Here is a 15,003-nt window from a genome sequence, read left to right on the forward strand (position 1 = left end):
CCGCAGCAGGGCCTGAGCCGGGGGTCCCGGGGGAGCCGCGGCCTCGCGCCCCGCTCGGCGTCGGGCCGGGGCTGCCATTGGCTCCGGCGGGGGAGCGCTGACCGCCGGCCGCCTCCGAACTATTTCCTGTTGCTGCAGCGTTAATGCTGAACAGACCTTTCCCTCTTCCCTCCCTCCAGCCAAAGTGCGGCGGCTCCTGCCTTCCACCCCGCATCCTGGTGAGTACCGGCCCCCCGCGCGGCGTGGGGCTGGGGGATGCAGGGGACCGTGGGGTGGACGGGGCATCCCGAGGGACACCAGCACCCCCCGTCCCTTCAGCCCTGACAGCCCCGGTGGGATCGCGGCTGCGCCCCGGCCCTGGCTCGGGGTGCCCCGGCATGGTGTCGGGGAACCGGGACGTGGGGACGTGGGGCTGGAAGGCGCAGGGCTCGGGATGCAGTGACCTGGGGATGCAGCGGTTGAGGATGTGGGGCTGGGGGCGTGGGGGCGCAAAGCTTAGTCCTCGGGGACGCGAGATTCGGGGATGCAGGGCTCAGGGGCGCAGGGCCTGGCCCTTGGGGACGCAGGGCTGAGCGCTCCGGGGCTGTTCCTGCAGCGCAGCCCTGGCCCGCCGTGACCCAGCTCCCGCTCTGCCGGTGGGGGCTCAGCACTGTTCCACCCAGCACTCAGCACCCGCCTGTCCCCAGCTGCAGCCACGGACCCCCAGCCTGCCATGGCCCGTGGCCGTGGGCGCCCAGCTGCGGGTGCTGAGCACCCCCGTGGCCCTGGAGCCAGCCCTGCGGTGCCCCCGCCAGCAGCTCTGCCACCAGCAGGACTTGGGGGTCCCGGGAGCCCCATGGTGGGGCTCTGCCCTTCCAGCCCCGCAGCGGGGCTGTCCTGCTCCCAGCCGGCCCCCTCGCCGGGACAGGGGCTGGCGGTGGGGCAGCCCCGTGGGGGGGCAGCAGGACCCTCCTGGGGACACAGCTGGCCATGTTTTGATGTTTTGGGGTGTCCCGCTGCGAGGGGCTGCCCAGCAGCGGGACGTGCAGTGGCCCCGCAGCACTGGACTGTCCGGGGACGGTTCTGCTGATGTGTCACATTTTCTGCATTTCTTTCCTCATTCCTCCCTCCGGCCGAGCTGTTTCTGGGAAATGAGCTCGGGCCCTGCCAGGGCCAGGTGCTGCGTCGCCTCCCACCCTGCCCGCTGCCCAGCCCCACACCTTGGGGGGCCACAGCACCCCGCGGCTGAGGGGGACCTTACCCCACACCAGCGTCATGAGGGTAGCGAGGGGCTGCAGGGATGGGTGCTCAGCTGCTGGGGGCCAGGTGGGCCTTTGGGTAGGGGGAGGTGGGTGCTCGCCCCTGCACCCCAGTGTAGGGCCCAGGTACCCCCATCCCCACAGGGTGTCAGGGAGGAGGCAGCCCAGGGCGCCCCCATCCCCCCCCCAGCTCCCAGGGTCTGGCTGTGCCGTGGCCAGCCCCGCCGAGAGGGTTTTCCAGCACACAGGGGGGCCAGCAGTGCCCCTCGGTCCTGCTCCAGGCTGTGGCAGGAGCTGGGGGGGGCGCAGGGTCAACCCCGGCTCGGCCGCGTTTGCTGCTGCCCACCCCCCCGGCCCTTGCACCGTGCCTGGTCCTTGCCCCCGCGCCACAGACAGCGAGGCTGGAGCTGGGCTGGGAGCAGCACGGGGGGGTGGGGGGGGGGGACTGCCACGGAGGGGCTGCTGGGGGGCACGTGTGTGTGCGTGTGTCTGTCTGTGTGCGTGTGTGTGTCTGTGTGTGTGTGCGTGTGTCTGTGTGTGTGTGCGTGTGTCTGTGCGTGTGTCTGTGTGTGTGTGCATGTGTCTGTGTGTGTGCACACGCGTCTGTCTGTGTGCGTGTGTGTGCATGTGTCTGTCTGTCTGTGTGTGGAGGGGCTGCTGGGGGCACACGTGTGTGTGTGTGTGTGCACGGGCACGGGCAGCCTCGCAGAGCTGTGCTGGGACCCTGGCACTGAGCTCAGCCCCACAGCCCATGCCCGGGGCAGGGGACGGAGGGCCTGGCCCGCTGCCGCAGATGCGCTTGACACCGCGTTGTCCTGGAGGAGCCGCATCCGCCCCGGTCCCACAGGAAGGACGGAGGGGCAGCGGGAGCGCGGCGGCTCCGCCCGGGCACCTGCAGGGCTCGGCCCTGGGCACAGCAGCCCCAGCACCAGCCCTGCCGGAGCTCGGTGGGGAGCCTCTGGGCCACGGTGGCCACCAGGCGTGGCCCCAAAAGGGCTAGTGGACACCGGGGGGGCTCCAGCCCCCAGTAGCGCCTCGCTCAGCCCCCGTCCCCTGCAGATGCCGAGCGCGTGCCACCCCCGGAGACACTGAGCGCAGCGGGCACGGGATGGAGAGCCGCAGGCGGGACATGGAGCTGCTGAGCAACAGCATGGCCGCATACGCGCACATCCGAGGTGAGGGATGCGGCGGGGACCCCAGGGCCACCGTGGGCCCCGTGGCAGGCACGGGCCTGTCCCTCACCCCCTCTGCTCTCCCCACAGCCCACCCCGAGAGCTTCGGGCTCTACTTCGTGCTGGGCGTCTGCTTCGGGCTGGTGCTGACCCTGTGCCTGCTGGTGCTGCGTCTCTCCTGCCAGCCCTACCCGCGCCCCCCGCCGCGCCCAAGGGACCTCAGCGAGGACGAGGAGGATGATGACGAGGATGAGGATGAGGAAGAGGAGGACACCGTCGACCGAGCGGCATCCGAGTCACTGCTGCCGGTGACCGAGATCCCGTTGGAGAGTCACGGCCCCGGGGACGGGGCGCTGGCCGTCAATGTCTTCGCTTCGGCGGAGGAGCTGGAGCGGGCGCAGCGGCTGGAGGAGCGTGAGCGCATCATCCGCGAGATCTGGCGCAACGGGCAGCCCGACATCCTGGGCACCGGCACCCTGGGCCGTGTCCACTATTACTGAGCCCCAGCGTGGGGCAGCTGCCCCAGCGCTGTGCCTGGCTCCCCCCCAGCGCCGTGCCGCCCCCGGGAGCTGCCTAGGACCCGCTCTGGGGCCAGGAGACAGGGAGGACAGGGGGGAGGGGGCTGCTCACTGCCCCTGGGCTGGAGGAGCCACCCAGACCCCGGTGCCACGGGCACCCCCAGGGCCAGACTTGCCCCCGCCGCGGCGGGACACGATGCACTTTGAGCCATTGGTACGATTGTTGGCACCAGCCCAGCAGCCCCGGGACGCTGCAGGGACGAGGACAAGGACAGGGCAGACCTTGCCAGGCTCAGCTGCGGGTGCTGGCCCCGCTGGCTCAGCACCGGAGCGATGCCCATCCCCATGGGTCGCGGCCGGGCTGTACATCTGTGTAAGCTGTGGGGTCCTGCCCCAGAAACATGGTGCTGTTACACCCTACCTGGAGCCCAGCGTGCTGGGGGCCCTGCACAGCACACACGGTGCTGGGGGGTCCGGCCATGGCTGCCTCCCCAGGCCGGTTCCCTCCCCGTGATCCCACTAAAATTAGCCACGGCCTTTCCGGCACCGCCCGGCCGTGACCCAGCGCCCTCCCGGGGGGCCGGGGCGGATGCTTCCCACTGGGTTCTGGAGGCGGCCGGTGCTCCCCAGGGATGCGGGCTGCTCCCCACAGGGCTGGGCCGCATCCTGCCCAGCTCCCGGCACCGTCCCAGCCCCGCGGGGTGCAGGGCCCCACCACCCCCTCTCCAGCCCCCTCCACTGCAGCTTTATAAAAATAGCTGCTTCCCAGGCCGGTCCTCCGTGCCTCCAGCGCCAGCAGGATCCAGATGTTTTCCAGATGTTCTCCCAGCCCCACGCCGGTGGCTGGAGGCCAGGATGTGCTGGGGCTGGGAAATGGTGCGGGGGCTGGAGGATGAGGAGGAGGTGCTGCCCCAGCCCTGCTGCGGGATCTCGCTCTGCATCCCAGCCCGGGATAAGGGGGGGGGGGGGCGGCACTCAGCCCCCAGCACTGTCTGGCAGAGTCTGCAGCCCCTGTGACTGCTGGCACATCCACACCCAGCGCCGGGGGCCGGGCACTGCCCGCTCCTGCCCTTTGCTCTGCGGTGAGCCAGCCCTTGTAGGGCCCCCCTGTACCCAGGCAGGACCCCCTGTGCCACGGTGGGACCCCTGGTGCCCAGGCAGAACCCCTTATGCCATGGTGGGACCCCCTGTGCTCAGGCAGGAACCCCTGTGCCATAGTGAGACACCCTGTGCCAAGGACCCCCTGTGCCATGATGAGACCCCCTGTGCCGTGGTGGGACCTCCTGTGCTAGGATGGACCCCCAGTGCCAGGGCAGGACCCCCCTGTGCCATGGTAAGACCCCCTGTGCCATGGTGGGACCCCTGTGCCGTGGTGGGGCCTCCTGTGCTCAGGCAGGAACCCCTGTGCCATGGTAGGACCCCCTGCACCCAGGCAGGACCCCCAGGGCCGTGGCAGCCCACAGCAGACCCCCAGGGCTCTGCCCTCTGCAGCACCCCCGCAGCACTCTGTATCCAAACCAGTTTATTTAAACCATCTCTGTACCCCCGGGGGCTGTTGCACAGCAGCGTCTGGGTGCGGGGGGGCTCTCGTGCCTGATCAGTGCAGAATGGGGCTGGGGGCAGTGGGGCTGGGGGCCACATGGCACAGCGCCCGCAGCGCCATGTACCCCCGCGTGCCCTGCGTCCCCGGGAGCACAGGGGGTGGGCACTGCAGCCCCCGGCCGTGCTAGCAGGGCAGCACCTTCCTCACCCGCTCAATCTCTGCCTGTGGGGAGAGGCTGTGAGGCGGGGGGGGCTCTGGGGACCCCGGCACAGGGGCACCCCCCAGCAGGGGACTCACCTGCAGCGCCTGGCGCTTGGCCCGCTCCTGGCACATCTCCAGCCGCATGTCCTCCAGGTCCCGCCTGCAACGCGTGAGGTGGCTCAGCCGGGGCCAGACCCGGCAGTGAGCAGCCAGGAGCTGCTGGGGACCCCCACCAGCACCCCCACACCCCCAGCCCCACTCACAGGTGCTGGACTCGCATCAGGTCCACGAGGATGTGCAGGGAGCGGACTTCAGCCTTCAGGTCCTCCAGGGCCAGCCTCTCCTCCGGCCACGGTGCTGCCGGCACCTCCACACTCCATGGTGGGCCGGGCACCTGCCCCGCCGTGGGGAGAGGGGCCCAGAGCCGGGCGTGGGGTGGCCCCCGGGGCTGCTCCCCCCCGCAGGGACCCCCCCTGCTCCCCAGGGAGAGCCTGGGTGGCCGCTGGCCGGGTACCCGGGGGCGTGTGGCGGTGGGGTGGCTCAGCTTGGCCGTGGTGACCGGCACCACGTTGAAGCCATCGGCATCTGCCAAAGAGAGAGCGCTGGCACCTGGCGCTGGCACAGGCCGCGGCGCTGGCAGCAGCGCCTGGTGCTGGCACCCAGCCCTACCTGTGTCACCGGCTCTGCCCCGCTCTGCATCGGCCGAGGCTCCGGGCTGGGGGCTGCTGGGCCTGGGGACGGCAGAGGGGGTGAAGTGGCACAGCCGGACCGTGCCCACCCCCCCGGTGGGGCAGCCGCCAGCCCCGCTCCAGGCACCAAGCGTGGACATGGGCACGGAGGGCATCGCGGTGGCCCCTGACGCCCGGCACAGCTCTGTGCGTCTTACTTGCCCACAGGCACGGGGGCCAGCTTGGCCTTGGCAGGGACAGGGGGGGCGGGAGCCATCCTCTTGCTGGGGGGCAGCTTGGCCGGCTCCATCCTCGCCGGTGCCGGGAGCTCTGGGGAGGGGAGGCAGGACCGGGCTGGGGCTGGCACCCAGGGCCCAGGAAGCACGTTCTGCCGGGAGCCCCAGCTGTGGCCCGGTGGCACCAGGGACCTGCGCCAGGCATGGGGGTCCCATCCCGGGTGCCCCCCGTCCCTGTCCCTCCCTCTTCCCCAGGCCCAGGACTCACCTGGCTGCTCCCGCTCCTCGCCCGCCTCCTCCTTGGCCGGGTCACGGGCTGCTGGGGGGCACAGGAGCTGGCCAGGCGCTGCGGGAAGGACCCTCGCTATGGCCCCTCTCCCAGGGGCCCTTCGGCTGGGGGGGGCAGCCCCACCACCACCACCAGGACACCGTCTCCAGGGCCCACTCCATCCCTAACTCCCCACACCCCTGCGCCCTGCTCCTGCCGGGGTCCCCAGGGACTGGGGGTGCTGGGGAGGAGCTGCCCATAGGTAGGACCAGTGGGACACAGGGTTCCACAGCGCTCCTGGGCCCGTGGCTCCTGCCAGCACCGTCTCACACACCTGCCAGGGCCAGCGGTGATGCTCAGCAGGACCAACCAGCCCCATGGCAGCTCTGCCACACTGCCCCCAGCACCATGTGCCACGGGCCCTGTCTGCTGGTCTGGGGGCTGCCACCCCTCCTGCCAGCCCCACAGCCAGCCTTGCACCCATCCCTGCACCCATCCCCGCACCCGGCCCCGCTGCGGTCGGCGCTTCCTCTGCATGCGGCAAAGCAGGTGGCTGCAAACCTCCCCCGGAGCACCAGCACTGCGGCGCGGGCAGGATGCTGTCCTGCCACTGCCTATGGCGCAGCAGCATCCCTCTGCCACCGAGCCCCGGGGTCCCACCAGGACGGGCCCCCCAGCAGCGTGGGATACAGGGCGTCAGGCCACGGGCATGTGCCCATGCACCACCCTGTCCCCACGGCGAGCTGGCAGCCCTGATGCCGCCTCGTCCCTGCTGCCACCAGCACGGCCCTCGCCATGGCGGCCTCACAGACATCAAACGTGCCTGCGGGTTTCGTCTACTCGAAGAGATGGCTGCAGCCATGAGGGATGGGGGGATGAGGATGGGGATGAAGGCACCTGGCCCCAAGGGCACGGGGAGCTGCCCTGTGCTCCATCATTCCCGGTGTCACAGAGTAGATGGTGCCCAGAGCTGCCCAGCACCCCACCAGCCCCTGCCCCTCCTTGGCGGCTCCCCCAGCCCCCAGGGCACCAGCGCAGCGCAGGAGCAGCGCGGCCACATGCAGGGGCTGCCGCCGGGATGGCCCCAGGGCATGGGACCCCTGGAGCCATGGCCACTCCATCCTACCTGCTGGCGTGGGGCTGCCCACCAGGCCGTGCCGTGCGGTGCCGTGCCAGGCTCCCCCGGCTGCCACGGCCCCACACTGCGCACGTGACGCCGGAGGAAATCGGCTCCGCGCTGGGAAGGAAGTCAAAGCAGAGAGCACCTCGGTGCTGGTCCACGCTGCATCCCTGTGCCCCACAGGGCTCCTCCTGCCCCATGGCATGGCCGGCCCCCCAGCTGCCCCAACCCACCTCGCACCTGGCCGTGGGGCTGCCTGGCCATCCTGGCGGGACACCGAAGCCCCCCGGACTGGATGGCCATCGTGGCCAGACTCACCGGACTCCGTGTCCTGGGGTGACGTCGCCAGCTTCAACTGTGGGAGACCGGGGCTGGGTGAGGATGGGGCACCCGAGCGCAGCCAGCGCTGGGACCGCAGGTAGGGACCGCTGGCACGGCGCAGCCCCACAGACACCGCAGCTCGGCCCTGTGGAGCCCACCGGGGTGCAGGGTCTGGCCACACGAGCCCCGGGGCAGCGTGGGCAGGGTGGCTCTGGCGCAGCCCCCACTTACCGTGGGCACCGGCAGCAGTTCCACGAAGTTGCTGGGGAAGAGCCCTCTGCGGTGCTGGCACTGCCCGTCCCACCAGCCCTCGGCCCCTGTCTGCAGGCGGGGCAGGCGTCAGCACCGGGGGGCAGCCTCGGGGTGGCCTCTGTCCCCGCGCCCCCTCACCTTGCTGAGGACCTGGATGACATCTCCCCGCCGCAGCGGCAGCTCGTCCGGCAGCTCCGGCACGTAGTTAAACAGGGCCCGGCAGAGCTGCGGCTCCTGGGCTGTGCAGGGAGGGCAGGACCTGGCTCACAAGGTCTGGCTGCTTCCCAGGAGCCCCCAGTACCCCCAGTCCAGGGGAGCCCCCCCAGGGCACAGCTCCAGCCCAGGGTGTGGGGAACAGGTGACTCACCCAGCTCTGGCGGCAGGATGGGTGCTGGGTGCTGTGCCACCGGCCACGGCTCTGGCTGCGGGAGAGACCTGCTGGGGTGGGGACCAGCCCAGGCGGCACCCGCCGGCTTGCAGAGCCCTGTGCCGCCCCAGGCCGCCCAGCACGGAGCCCCCCACCCACCTTCTCCTCCAGCACTGGGAAGGGCTTGGGCATCTGCTTCAGCGCGGCGCCTCCGCCTCGCCACCGGGGCAGGTACCTGTGAGAGCGGGGACAGGGGTCCCTGCTGCGGCTGAGCCCCCCAGGCCGGCAGGGGCTCGGCTGTGGGTGCCCCCTGGGAGCTGTGGGGCACAGCCCAGCCCCACTGCAGCATCACTGCCCCGCAGCTTCACCGTGGGGACACACACAGTGGCCCTGCTTGTGGCAGGAGCGTGCGGGGACCCCCGTGCCACCGTGGTCGGGCCAGCTGCCCCACGGGCTGCCCGGTGCCTGCGCCCAGACCTGGCACCCCCTAGGGCAGGCGGTGGCCTGGGGACCCCCCACAGCAGCGGGGTGGCTTGGTGACAGGGACTGGGGCTGCTGCATGGTGGCCAGAGTAGAGGAAGTCACGAAACCACAGCATGGAAGGAAAGGGCTGGGGAGAGGAAGGGATGAGGAGCCGGGGCAATGTCACAGGGGGGTCTCCTCCTCTCCGGCACCCCCACCCGTGCCAGAGGCCACCAGCTGGCTTTGGCACAACCAGATCCCTGCAGGAATTGCCTGGGCTGGGCTGTCTGGGATCACAGCAGGGTGGGCTTGGACGTGGTGGGACAAGCCCCCTGGCAGAGCCGGCACCCGGGTGGGCACTTGTGCCGAGGGCGGCAGCGGTAACATGTGGCAGCCCAGGCTGCTGGGGCTGCTGCCACCGGGCACTGCCACCTGCGGGGACCCCAGCCGCAGCGTCACAGGGAAGAAAGGGGCACCGCTCACCTTGTGTGGGCTCGGTCCCCTCGAGGGTGACCCCAGCCGATGCACAGACGCCGTCGTGGCCCCTCTCCTGCCCAAACGCTGGCTCACACCCTCCCAGCGCCCGCCCTGGCACTGCAGGCGACTCACCGCTTCCCTGGGTGCTGCTGACGGGAGCCGGAGGGAATTGGTCCCAACTCTCGGCAGCCGCGTGTGCTCTCGGCAGCTCAGAAACGCTGGTGCATGGCTTGGGCCGTCACGGTTACACAGGGGATCCGGCCGAAGCGGCCAACTCCAGCTGCCAGGGCAGAGCGCGGGGGGATTCACGGCTCTGCAGCCACCCCCACCGCGCTCAGCCACCGGGGAGGTGCCGCACCGCAAGGCGAGGGGAGAGGAGAGGGCAGCCAAGCCCCCCAAGGCCGGCAGCAGCCGCAGGCCCCCCTGCCCAGCACCCAGAGGCAGCCCACGGTGCAGCAGGGCCATGCCCAGCGCCAAGCTCTCGGCACAGCTTGCGCGGTGTGTCCCTACCTGAGCTACAGGCGCAGGCGGCGTGGGCAGCCAGGGCAGGGAGCCAAGCACGAAGGCAGCGGAGCCACCCAAAAGCCGCCCCGGCCTCGCTGCACGTCTGTCACCTTCGGTGTGGAGGGGGAAGTGAAACCTAAACCGCAGAGGGGCCGAAACCCACAAACCGCGAGCGCCCAGGGCTCCTGCAGCCGCGCGCTGCGGCCCCTCCGCACAGCGCAGCAGCCAGGAGGGCCGGGACCAGCCCCAGGGGGCCCCGGCAGGGCCAGGCCAGGCCAACGGCACCAAAATGGGCTTTAGACCAAACGTGTTTGATGTGGCGACCCTGAACCACGGAGCAGGGAGGGGGCCCGCGGACCCGCACCGGGCAGAGGCAGCTGCTGGTGGGGGCTCTGTGGAGCTGGAGGGGGGGCTCTCCCCTGCACCTGGAGCCGGGAACACTGGGCGCCCTTTGTCTCAAGTTGGCTCAAGGGCTCAAATTCAAGTGTGAAGGGAAACGTGAACCGTTAACCCGCGTTACTGTCTCAACCGCTGTTAGCCAACACCGCTAACCAACAGCAGCCAGGCACGCCGCTCCGGCACCTTTCAGTTAAAACATCCTGTAAAGAAGAAACCCCGAACACAGTGTCCGTACGCGGCGGATGAGCCACCACCCCGCATCCCCTCGATGCGCCACGAAGGCTGCACGCCTGGCAGCCCCTGCGGCGAGGAGCGCTCCTCCTCTGAGGCAGCGGCAATGGAAAAGCATTTACCGCCCGGCAGCAGCAGCAAAGGCAAGGCCAGCTCGCCCGGCTGCAGTGACCAGCACTGGGGTTTAGTGCTGGCATAAAACTGCGCCGCCGCCGCCGCGATCCTTGGCGAGGAGCAGCTTCGCAGCACGGATGGCGGCTGCGTCGCCCCCCACGCAATTACTGCCAGCACAACGGGGCTAAAAGGCGCGTTAACGGCTCCAAACCCAGCGGTTAGTGGCACTCGAGAGCAGAGCGGGCTAAAGGCAAAGCAAAGAGCGCCGTGCTGCCCGGCTGCCGCAGCTGCAGCATGGTTAGCTCGAGGCCAGCCCTGCAGCGCCTGCCCCCGCGCAGCTCCGCACAGCTCCGGGGGAAGCGCATCGCTGGTGCACGGCGATGGCTAGGTTTCTGCTCGCTTCCATGTGCCGCGTTCCGTTCCCCACCTGGAGCGCCGTGGAAAATGCGATCCTCTTGTGCGCTGCGCCCGGAGTAACCGCTAGCAACTGCTGCTTTTTAACAGTGGGGGCAGCTCCGCAGGGCTTCCTTTCACCACCGCCATGGTCTTCCAGGACCACCGTGGTTTACAGCTGCCCTTCCCAGCCACCCTGCCACAGCGGGGCTTCTCCACCGGCGTTTGGTTCTTCTGGCCTCACCAAATCAGAAGGCAGGTGGCATCTGGCAACAGGAGCCCCCGACTCAGAACACAAAACAAAGCAGAGTTACACCTACTATTTATTTTATTGTATTTTATTTGCATAAACAAACTTCAGGGCTTTGCTAAACAGGAACTGTTCAAGTCAAAACAAACCAAACTCTAGCTGGTGTGTGTGGGGAAACAGCACAGCAATCCTGGGGAAGGAAAGGCAGAGATGGAGAGGAGAGGGAGAGCGGTGTCTTTACAGCACGTGCACACTCAGCGTTGGTGCGTGGACATGCCTCTCCTGCTGAGAAGGCTCACTGACTCAGCCAGAGAACTATCTGCAAACTTCTTCAGAATACTTTTAAGTAGAAGATAAAAAGAAACACATCGTAACGGCCGTCCTTAACCAGCACAGAGGGATTTGACTTTTGTTTTTTTATAAAAAGATTAATAAAAAATATTGAAAAATTCTCATCTCCTTTTATATTTTTAACCTAGTAGAATTCTGAAGTTTCTTAGAAAACTATGTTACCTTGGAAAGAGCACTCAAGTTCACAACCAGCTGCAAAGAGGATACACAAAATGCCTACAAGCAGTTTGGGACTCCAGCACACACCAGGCCTAACAGTGTACACAAACAATGGTGAGAAGTAGGGTGTAATTCATTTTTTTTTTTTTTAAAACCATGCTAATTTTGTTAACTTTCAACATAAAAGAAAAACAATCATTTTTTAAAGGCCCTAAACTCAACTGTTACATAAAAAAAAGTTTAAAAAAAAAATAGCAGTTTGGTCCCGACAAGTTAACATTTAGATGTTTATTCACATGCTTCATTGTTTTCTTATTTATAAGAACCAAAAATAGTTTCCAAAATTATCATTTAATTGATGTTACTACATACGTAAAGGCCTAAAATAAGTAGAGTATGAATTTAAAAAATTGAATACACAATAGGGGAGAAAAATTTGAACTGGCGAGTTAATCCTGACCTTTACTATTTCAAATTATAAAAGAGAAACAAAAATGTCAAGACTACTGGGTTAAGATGGGCACAAACCAAAATCCACATTGTCTTCAAAGCCTGTTACCCAAAAAAATAACCGACCATTCAATAAGGTCACAGACGAGAGAAAATCTAGGATCTCACCCAGTACTTGACCTTATTCAGTCTAGAAGGTAAGTCTTTGGGAAGATATACTCCGTGAGTGGATCCAAGCAGAAATGATTTATCAGTTCTAGTCCACACTTAGGGAGGCTGAACTCTGGAATTGCGGTTAACGTCGGGGTTGTTTCTGAGCTCCTCTCCAGGGCTCTGCTCAGTGCTTCAGGATCACCCTGACAATCCCCAGCACTAGCATGGTGCTGAACTCCTTCCCTCCTGCCAGGGCTCTTGGAAACACGCAGACAGCGCAGCTACTCGGCTGTCGTCTGCAAGTTGTCCTTTTCCTCTCTGTTTTCTGTTCCGCTTTCATCATCTTCGATTTCTCCTTCTTCTCCGCTGAATTTGTCATGAGCCCACTTGGGGCTGGTGCTTGACTTTCGGAACATGAAGCGACCTCTTCCTCGGGGGAAAGCACCCCGACCACGGCCTCTGTTCACCCACTTGTCCGCACCTTCGCCCTCCCGGTCATCATGCTGCACAGGAGGAAGCCAAGGACATGAGTTGAAACAGAATGACTACTCACTGTGTAAGAGGAGGAAAACTAGCTTGTGATACAGCACCCAGCAGCACGAACCAGGCCGCCACGTTTACGCCGCAGTGAACACTGCCATCTAAAGAGAAACACTGGCTTGTTCTGGGGAAGAAAAGCAGCAGGTGAAGGCAGGAATGCACAGTCGCTGCACAGGCTCTTCGTGCATGGCAACCTGTCCTTGCTGACACGAAGCGCTTTATAAAATATTCAGGGTGGGCAGGGGACAGGTGTCTAGGCCTGGAGTACCATTACTGGTTCAGCAACTCCATGATTTAAAGATTCTACACGTTTCCCCTTTATTTTCTCACCAATCAAGCACTTTAGCAGCTTCAGTCCTTATTGCTGTGTACTCGGGGAGTTTAATAACACACGCTGCTTTCAGGAGCCTGACATAGACTGTGTCACTGGGCCCAGATGGATCTATTTCTGTACGTTAAGTGCAGTACAGAGACTGGATACCCCAAACATTACAATTCTGCCTTCAATAACATAAAAAAAAATACAGCAAAAAGAAAATAAAATAAAGGCTTCCTTAGTTGAGGTGCAAGACTGAAGTACTGCATTATTCAATGAGATTAGGGACCTTAAGTCCCCTAAATCAGGAAGAAGAAAAAAATTAGTGTCTGTTTAAAACTAGCCCTCTTTCAAAGAGCAGTCACAGAGGATTCTCCTAGATTAATGCCCGTTAGTATGGCAGACCACTATCACCAGAAATAAAAAAGAACAGCAGTAATGCATCCAGGAAGCTGGACACTTTCTGGGGCTAAGACCACCAAGAAACGTAGGCCACCTGCGACACAGACTAACAGATTTAAGCTGCATTTTCCACGATACTGTGGAACACATGCTCTTTAACTGGCCTTTAGGATTTCATTTCATGGCAAACCACTCTACAATGAACAGAAACAAGCTCACTTCAGCCACGAGCCAGAAGCTTCATGTGAAGAAGTGTCACATGAAGCCATAACCTGGTGGATTAGATAGTTTAATGACAGCTGGTGCTTTCACCTCTAAAGCACTTAAAACCAGATACACCTGGAGTGTACGCATGTGTTTCAGTACTTAAGACACGTACCAGGTAGTACTTCTTGCTCTTAGGTGTGTACTCTGGATCCCACTCCTCATCTCTGTTGCGCTTCTGGAAATCATTGTTGCCACCGCTGTTGCTGTTATTGTTGCCTGAAAAGCTGCCTCTGCCCCATCCTCTCCCTCTTGCTCTGAACTGCTGCAACGGCAAAGCATGGAAGAAAAGTAAAATGGTTGCAGTGGCAGTACGCTCCCACCCCCAGACAGCTTCCAGGGCTATCAAGAGATACATCACTTCCCTAACCATCCAAGGACACCTTTAACCTAGCATTAAAATAAGAGGTCAGTACTTTTTAGGGCTTTCTAGCTCATCTGATCACACAGTGCATCACAGTTTCTATGAAGCTGTTTAAGGCCATGTAGAGGCATTTCCAGAGCACCCAGGAGAAACTCTGACCAACACAACATGCACACAAGACATCTGTGTAACTGAGGCGTAAGAATTGCAACCAGCGTGGTTATGACTGGATGAGTCACTTCAGTAGCCTAACCCAAACGGACTGATGCACGTCATGCTGCACATCGGGGTTGCTCAGCAATTACTAATGCACAAAAGCTCCCGGGCTTCATTCTGCTCCATACATCTTGAGTTCAACTGCCCAGACTATATCCTCAGCACCCTGGTTTGTGCTCCAGGCCCGGAGCGATCATATCCTGGCTCATCATCCACAACCAGACACCTGGGGTTTCTCCTTTACGGTATGCTTTAACTGTGAAAGAGCAATACACAACAGCCACTTTTTGACTGTTTTGGGAATTGACCCTTGGGGCAGGAGGGTAGAGAACACTTACAAAGGTCCCTCTAGCTCTTCCTCTCTCATTTGGACCAGGGAATTCTTTGGTCCCAAGTCGGGACTTGTCAAAGCCTGTGGTGTTCTCCTCCCTCTCCTCAGTCTCCTCGGGATATTCCTCTGCTTTGACTGAATGAGAAGACCACGACGACGATGAACTGGATCTGGATCTCTCACGTACCCTTCGGTGTTTCCTGTTTCGGTGATAGGAAATGGAGGTGAGGGGACACTAACAGGGTTAATAACTCAGTTGTGACTTGTTTGCTACAGAACCATCTACCACTCGCTAATGAGTGCAAAGCTCTCCTTTTCCTACTATGAAAAGGAGAAGCCATAGTGAGAGCTCAGGACCAAGACACAGATCTAACACAGGTCCCGAGCCTTCTCCAGAAAGAACTTGTTGCTTCTTTCTAAGGCATTTACACCATCTATTATGAGATAAGCATGCATCTACAGAGTTTTAGCCAAACAGAAAATTAAGCTTATAGAAAAGGATTAAATTAACATTAAAGCAAAGTTATTTAAACACAGCTGTTCTCTATAACACAACAGGAACAAGAAGGAAAAGTGACTCACCCATTCTGACACATGGAGCCTTCTCATTTACCTTTAACAATTATTTAGCGTTTCAGACAGATATAACGATATCAAGAAGACACGTAGAGGAATAATTCACGCCACCGGAGCAGTTATGTCAAAAGGTGTACAACTGTATGT

General features: G+C 62.8%; 3 protein-coding genes across 9 annotated transcripts in view; 1 reads left to right on the top strand and 2 right to left on the bottom strand.

The window, feature by feature from the left end:
- The first annotated feature begins 111 nt into the window (after window positions 1-111).
- Window positions 112-3,348, top strand: EVA1B (eva-1 homolog B). The gene is made up of 3 exons (XM_040588796.1): window positions 112-218; window positions 2,298-2,413; window positions 2,501-3,348. Exons 2-3 carry the CDS (start codon window positions 2,347-2,349, stop codon window positions 2,908-2,910), a joined length of 477 nt encoding a protein of 158 aa, XP_040444730.1. The 5' UTR covers window positions 112-218; window positions 2,298-2,346; the 3' UTR covers window positions 2,911-3,348.
- Window positions 3,349-4,308: 960 nt separating this feature from the next.
- On the bottom strand, window positions 4,309-9,027 carry SH3D21 (SH3 domain containing 21). The gene is made up of 12 exons (XM_040588882.1): window positions 8,976-9,027; window positions 8,064-8,139; window positions 7,905-7,959; window positions 7,676-7,776; window positions 7,517-7,606; window positions 6,971-7,319; window positions 5,845-5,922; window positions 5,559-5,670; window positions 5,342-5,403; window positions 4,936-5,257; window positions 4,769-4,832; window positions 4,309-4,693 (listed from the first exon to the last, which is right to left on the bottom strand). The coding sequence occupies exons 2-12, from the start codon at window positions 8,094-8,096 to the stop codon at window positions 4,655-4,657; spliced, it is 1,305 nt and encodes a 434-aa protein (XP_040444816.1). The 5' UTR covers window positions 8,097-8,139; window positions 8,976-9,027; the 3' UTR covers window positions 4,309-4,654.
- A 1,779-nt stretch (window positions 9,028-10,806) lies between these two features.
- The window catches only part of THRAP3 (thyroid hormone receptor associated protein 3), a 35,308-nt gene continuing 31,111 nt past the window's right edge, over window positions 10,807-15,003 (bottom strand). For 6 of the 7 annotated variants that reach the window (XM_040585544.1, XM_040585547.1, XM_040585546.1 and 3 more), the window contains 3 exons: window positions 14,288-14,480; window positions 13,485-13,634; window positions 10,807-12,350 (listed from right to left, as the gene is read on the bottom strand). In XM_040585544.1, coding sequence (XP_040441478.1) covers window positions 12,129-12,350; window positions 13,485-13,634; window positions 14,288-14,480 — 565 coding nt within the window. In that variant the 3' untranslated portion in view covers window positions 10,807-12,128. The remainder of the gene's footprint in view (window positions 12,351-13,484; window positions 13,635-14,287; window positions 14,481-15,003) is intronic. The other variant, XM_040585550.1, reaches the window with a different exon arrangement.

Source organism: Falco naumanni, chromosome 3 (assembly GCF_017639655.2).
Source record: "Falco naumanni isolate bFalNau1 chromosome 3, bFalNau1.pat, whole genome shotgun sequence".
Taxonomy (NCBI): domain Eukaryota; kingdom Metazoa; phylum Chordata; class Aves; order Falconiformes; family Falconidae; genus Falco; species Falco naumanni.

What these genes read in the sequence shown, in the direction of transcription:
- EVA1B (XM_040588796.1), top strand. Translation starts at nt 2,347, where the DNA reads ATGGAGAGCCGCAGGCGGGACATGGAGCTGCTGAGCAACAGCATGGCC. An exon ending in CGCATACGCGCACATCCGAG is followed by an intron (nt 2,414 to 2,500) that starts GTGAGGGATGCG and finishes CTCTCCCCACAG; the next exon opens with CCCACCCCGAGAGCTTCGGG.
- SH3D21 (XM_040588882.1), bottom strand. Translation starts at nt 8,096, where the DNA reads ATGCCCAAGCCCTTCCCAGTGCTGGAGGAGAAG. An exon ending in AACTGCTGCCGGTGCCCACG is followed by an intron (nt 7,320 to 7,516) that starts GTAAGTGGGGGC and finishes GGTCTCCCACAG; the next exon opens with TTGAAGCTGGCGACGTCACC. An exon ending in CTGATGCGAGTCCAGCACCT is followed by an intron (nt 4,833 to 4,935) that starts GTGAGTGGGGCT and finishes CACGCGTTGCAG; the next exon opens with GCGGGACCTGGAGGACATGC.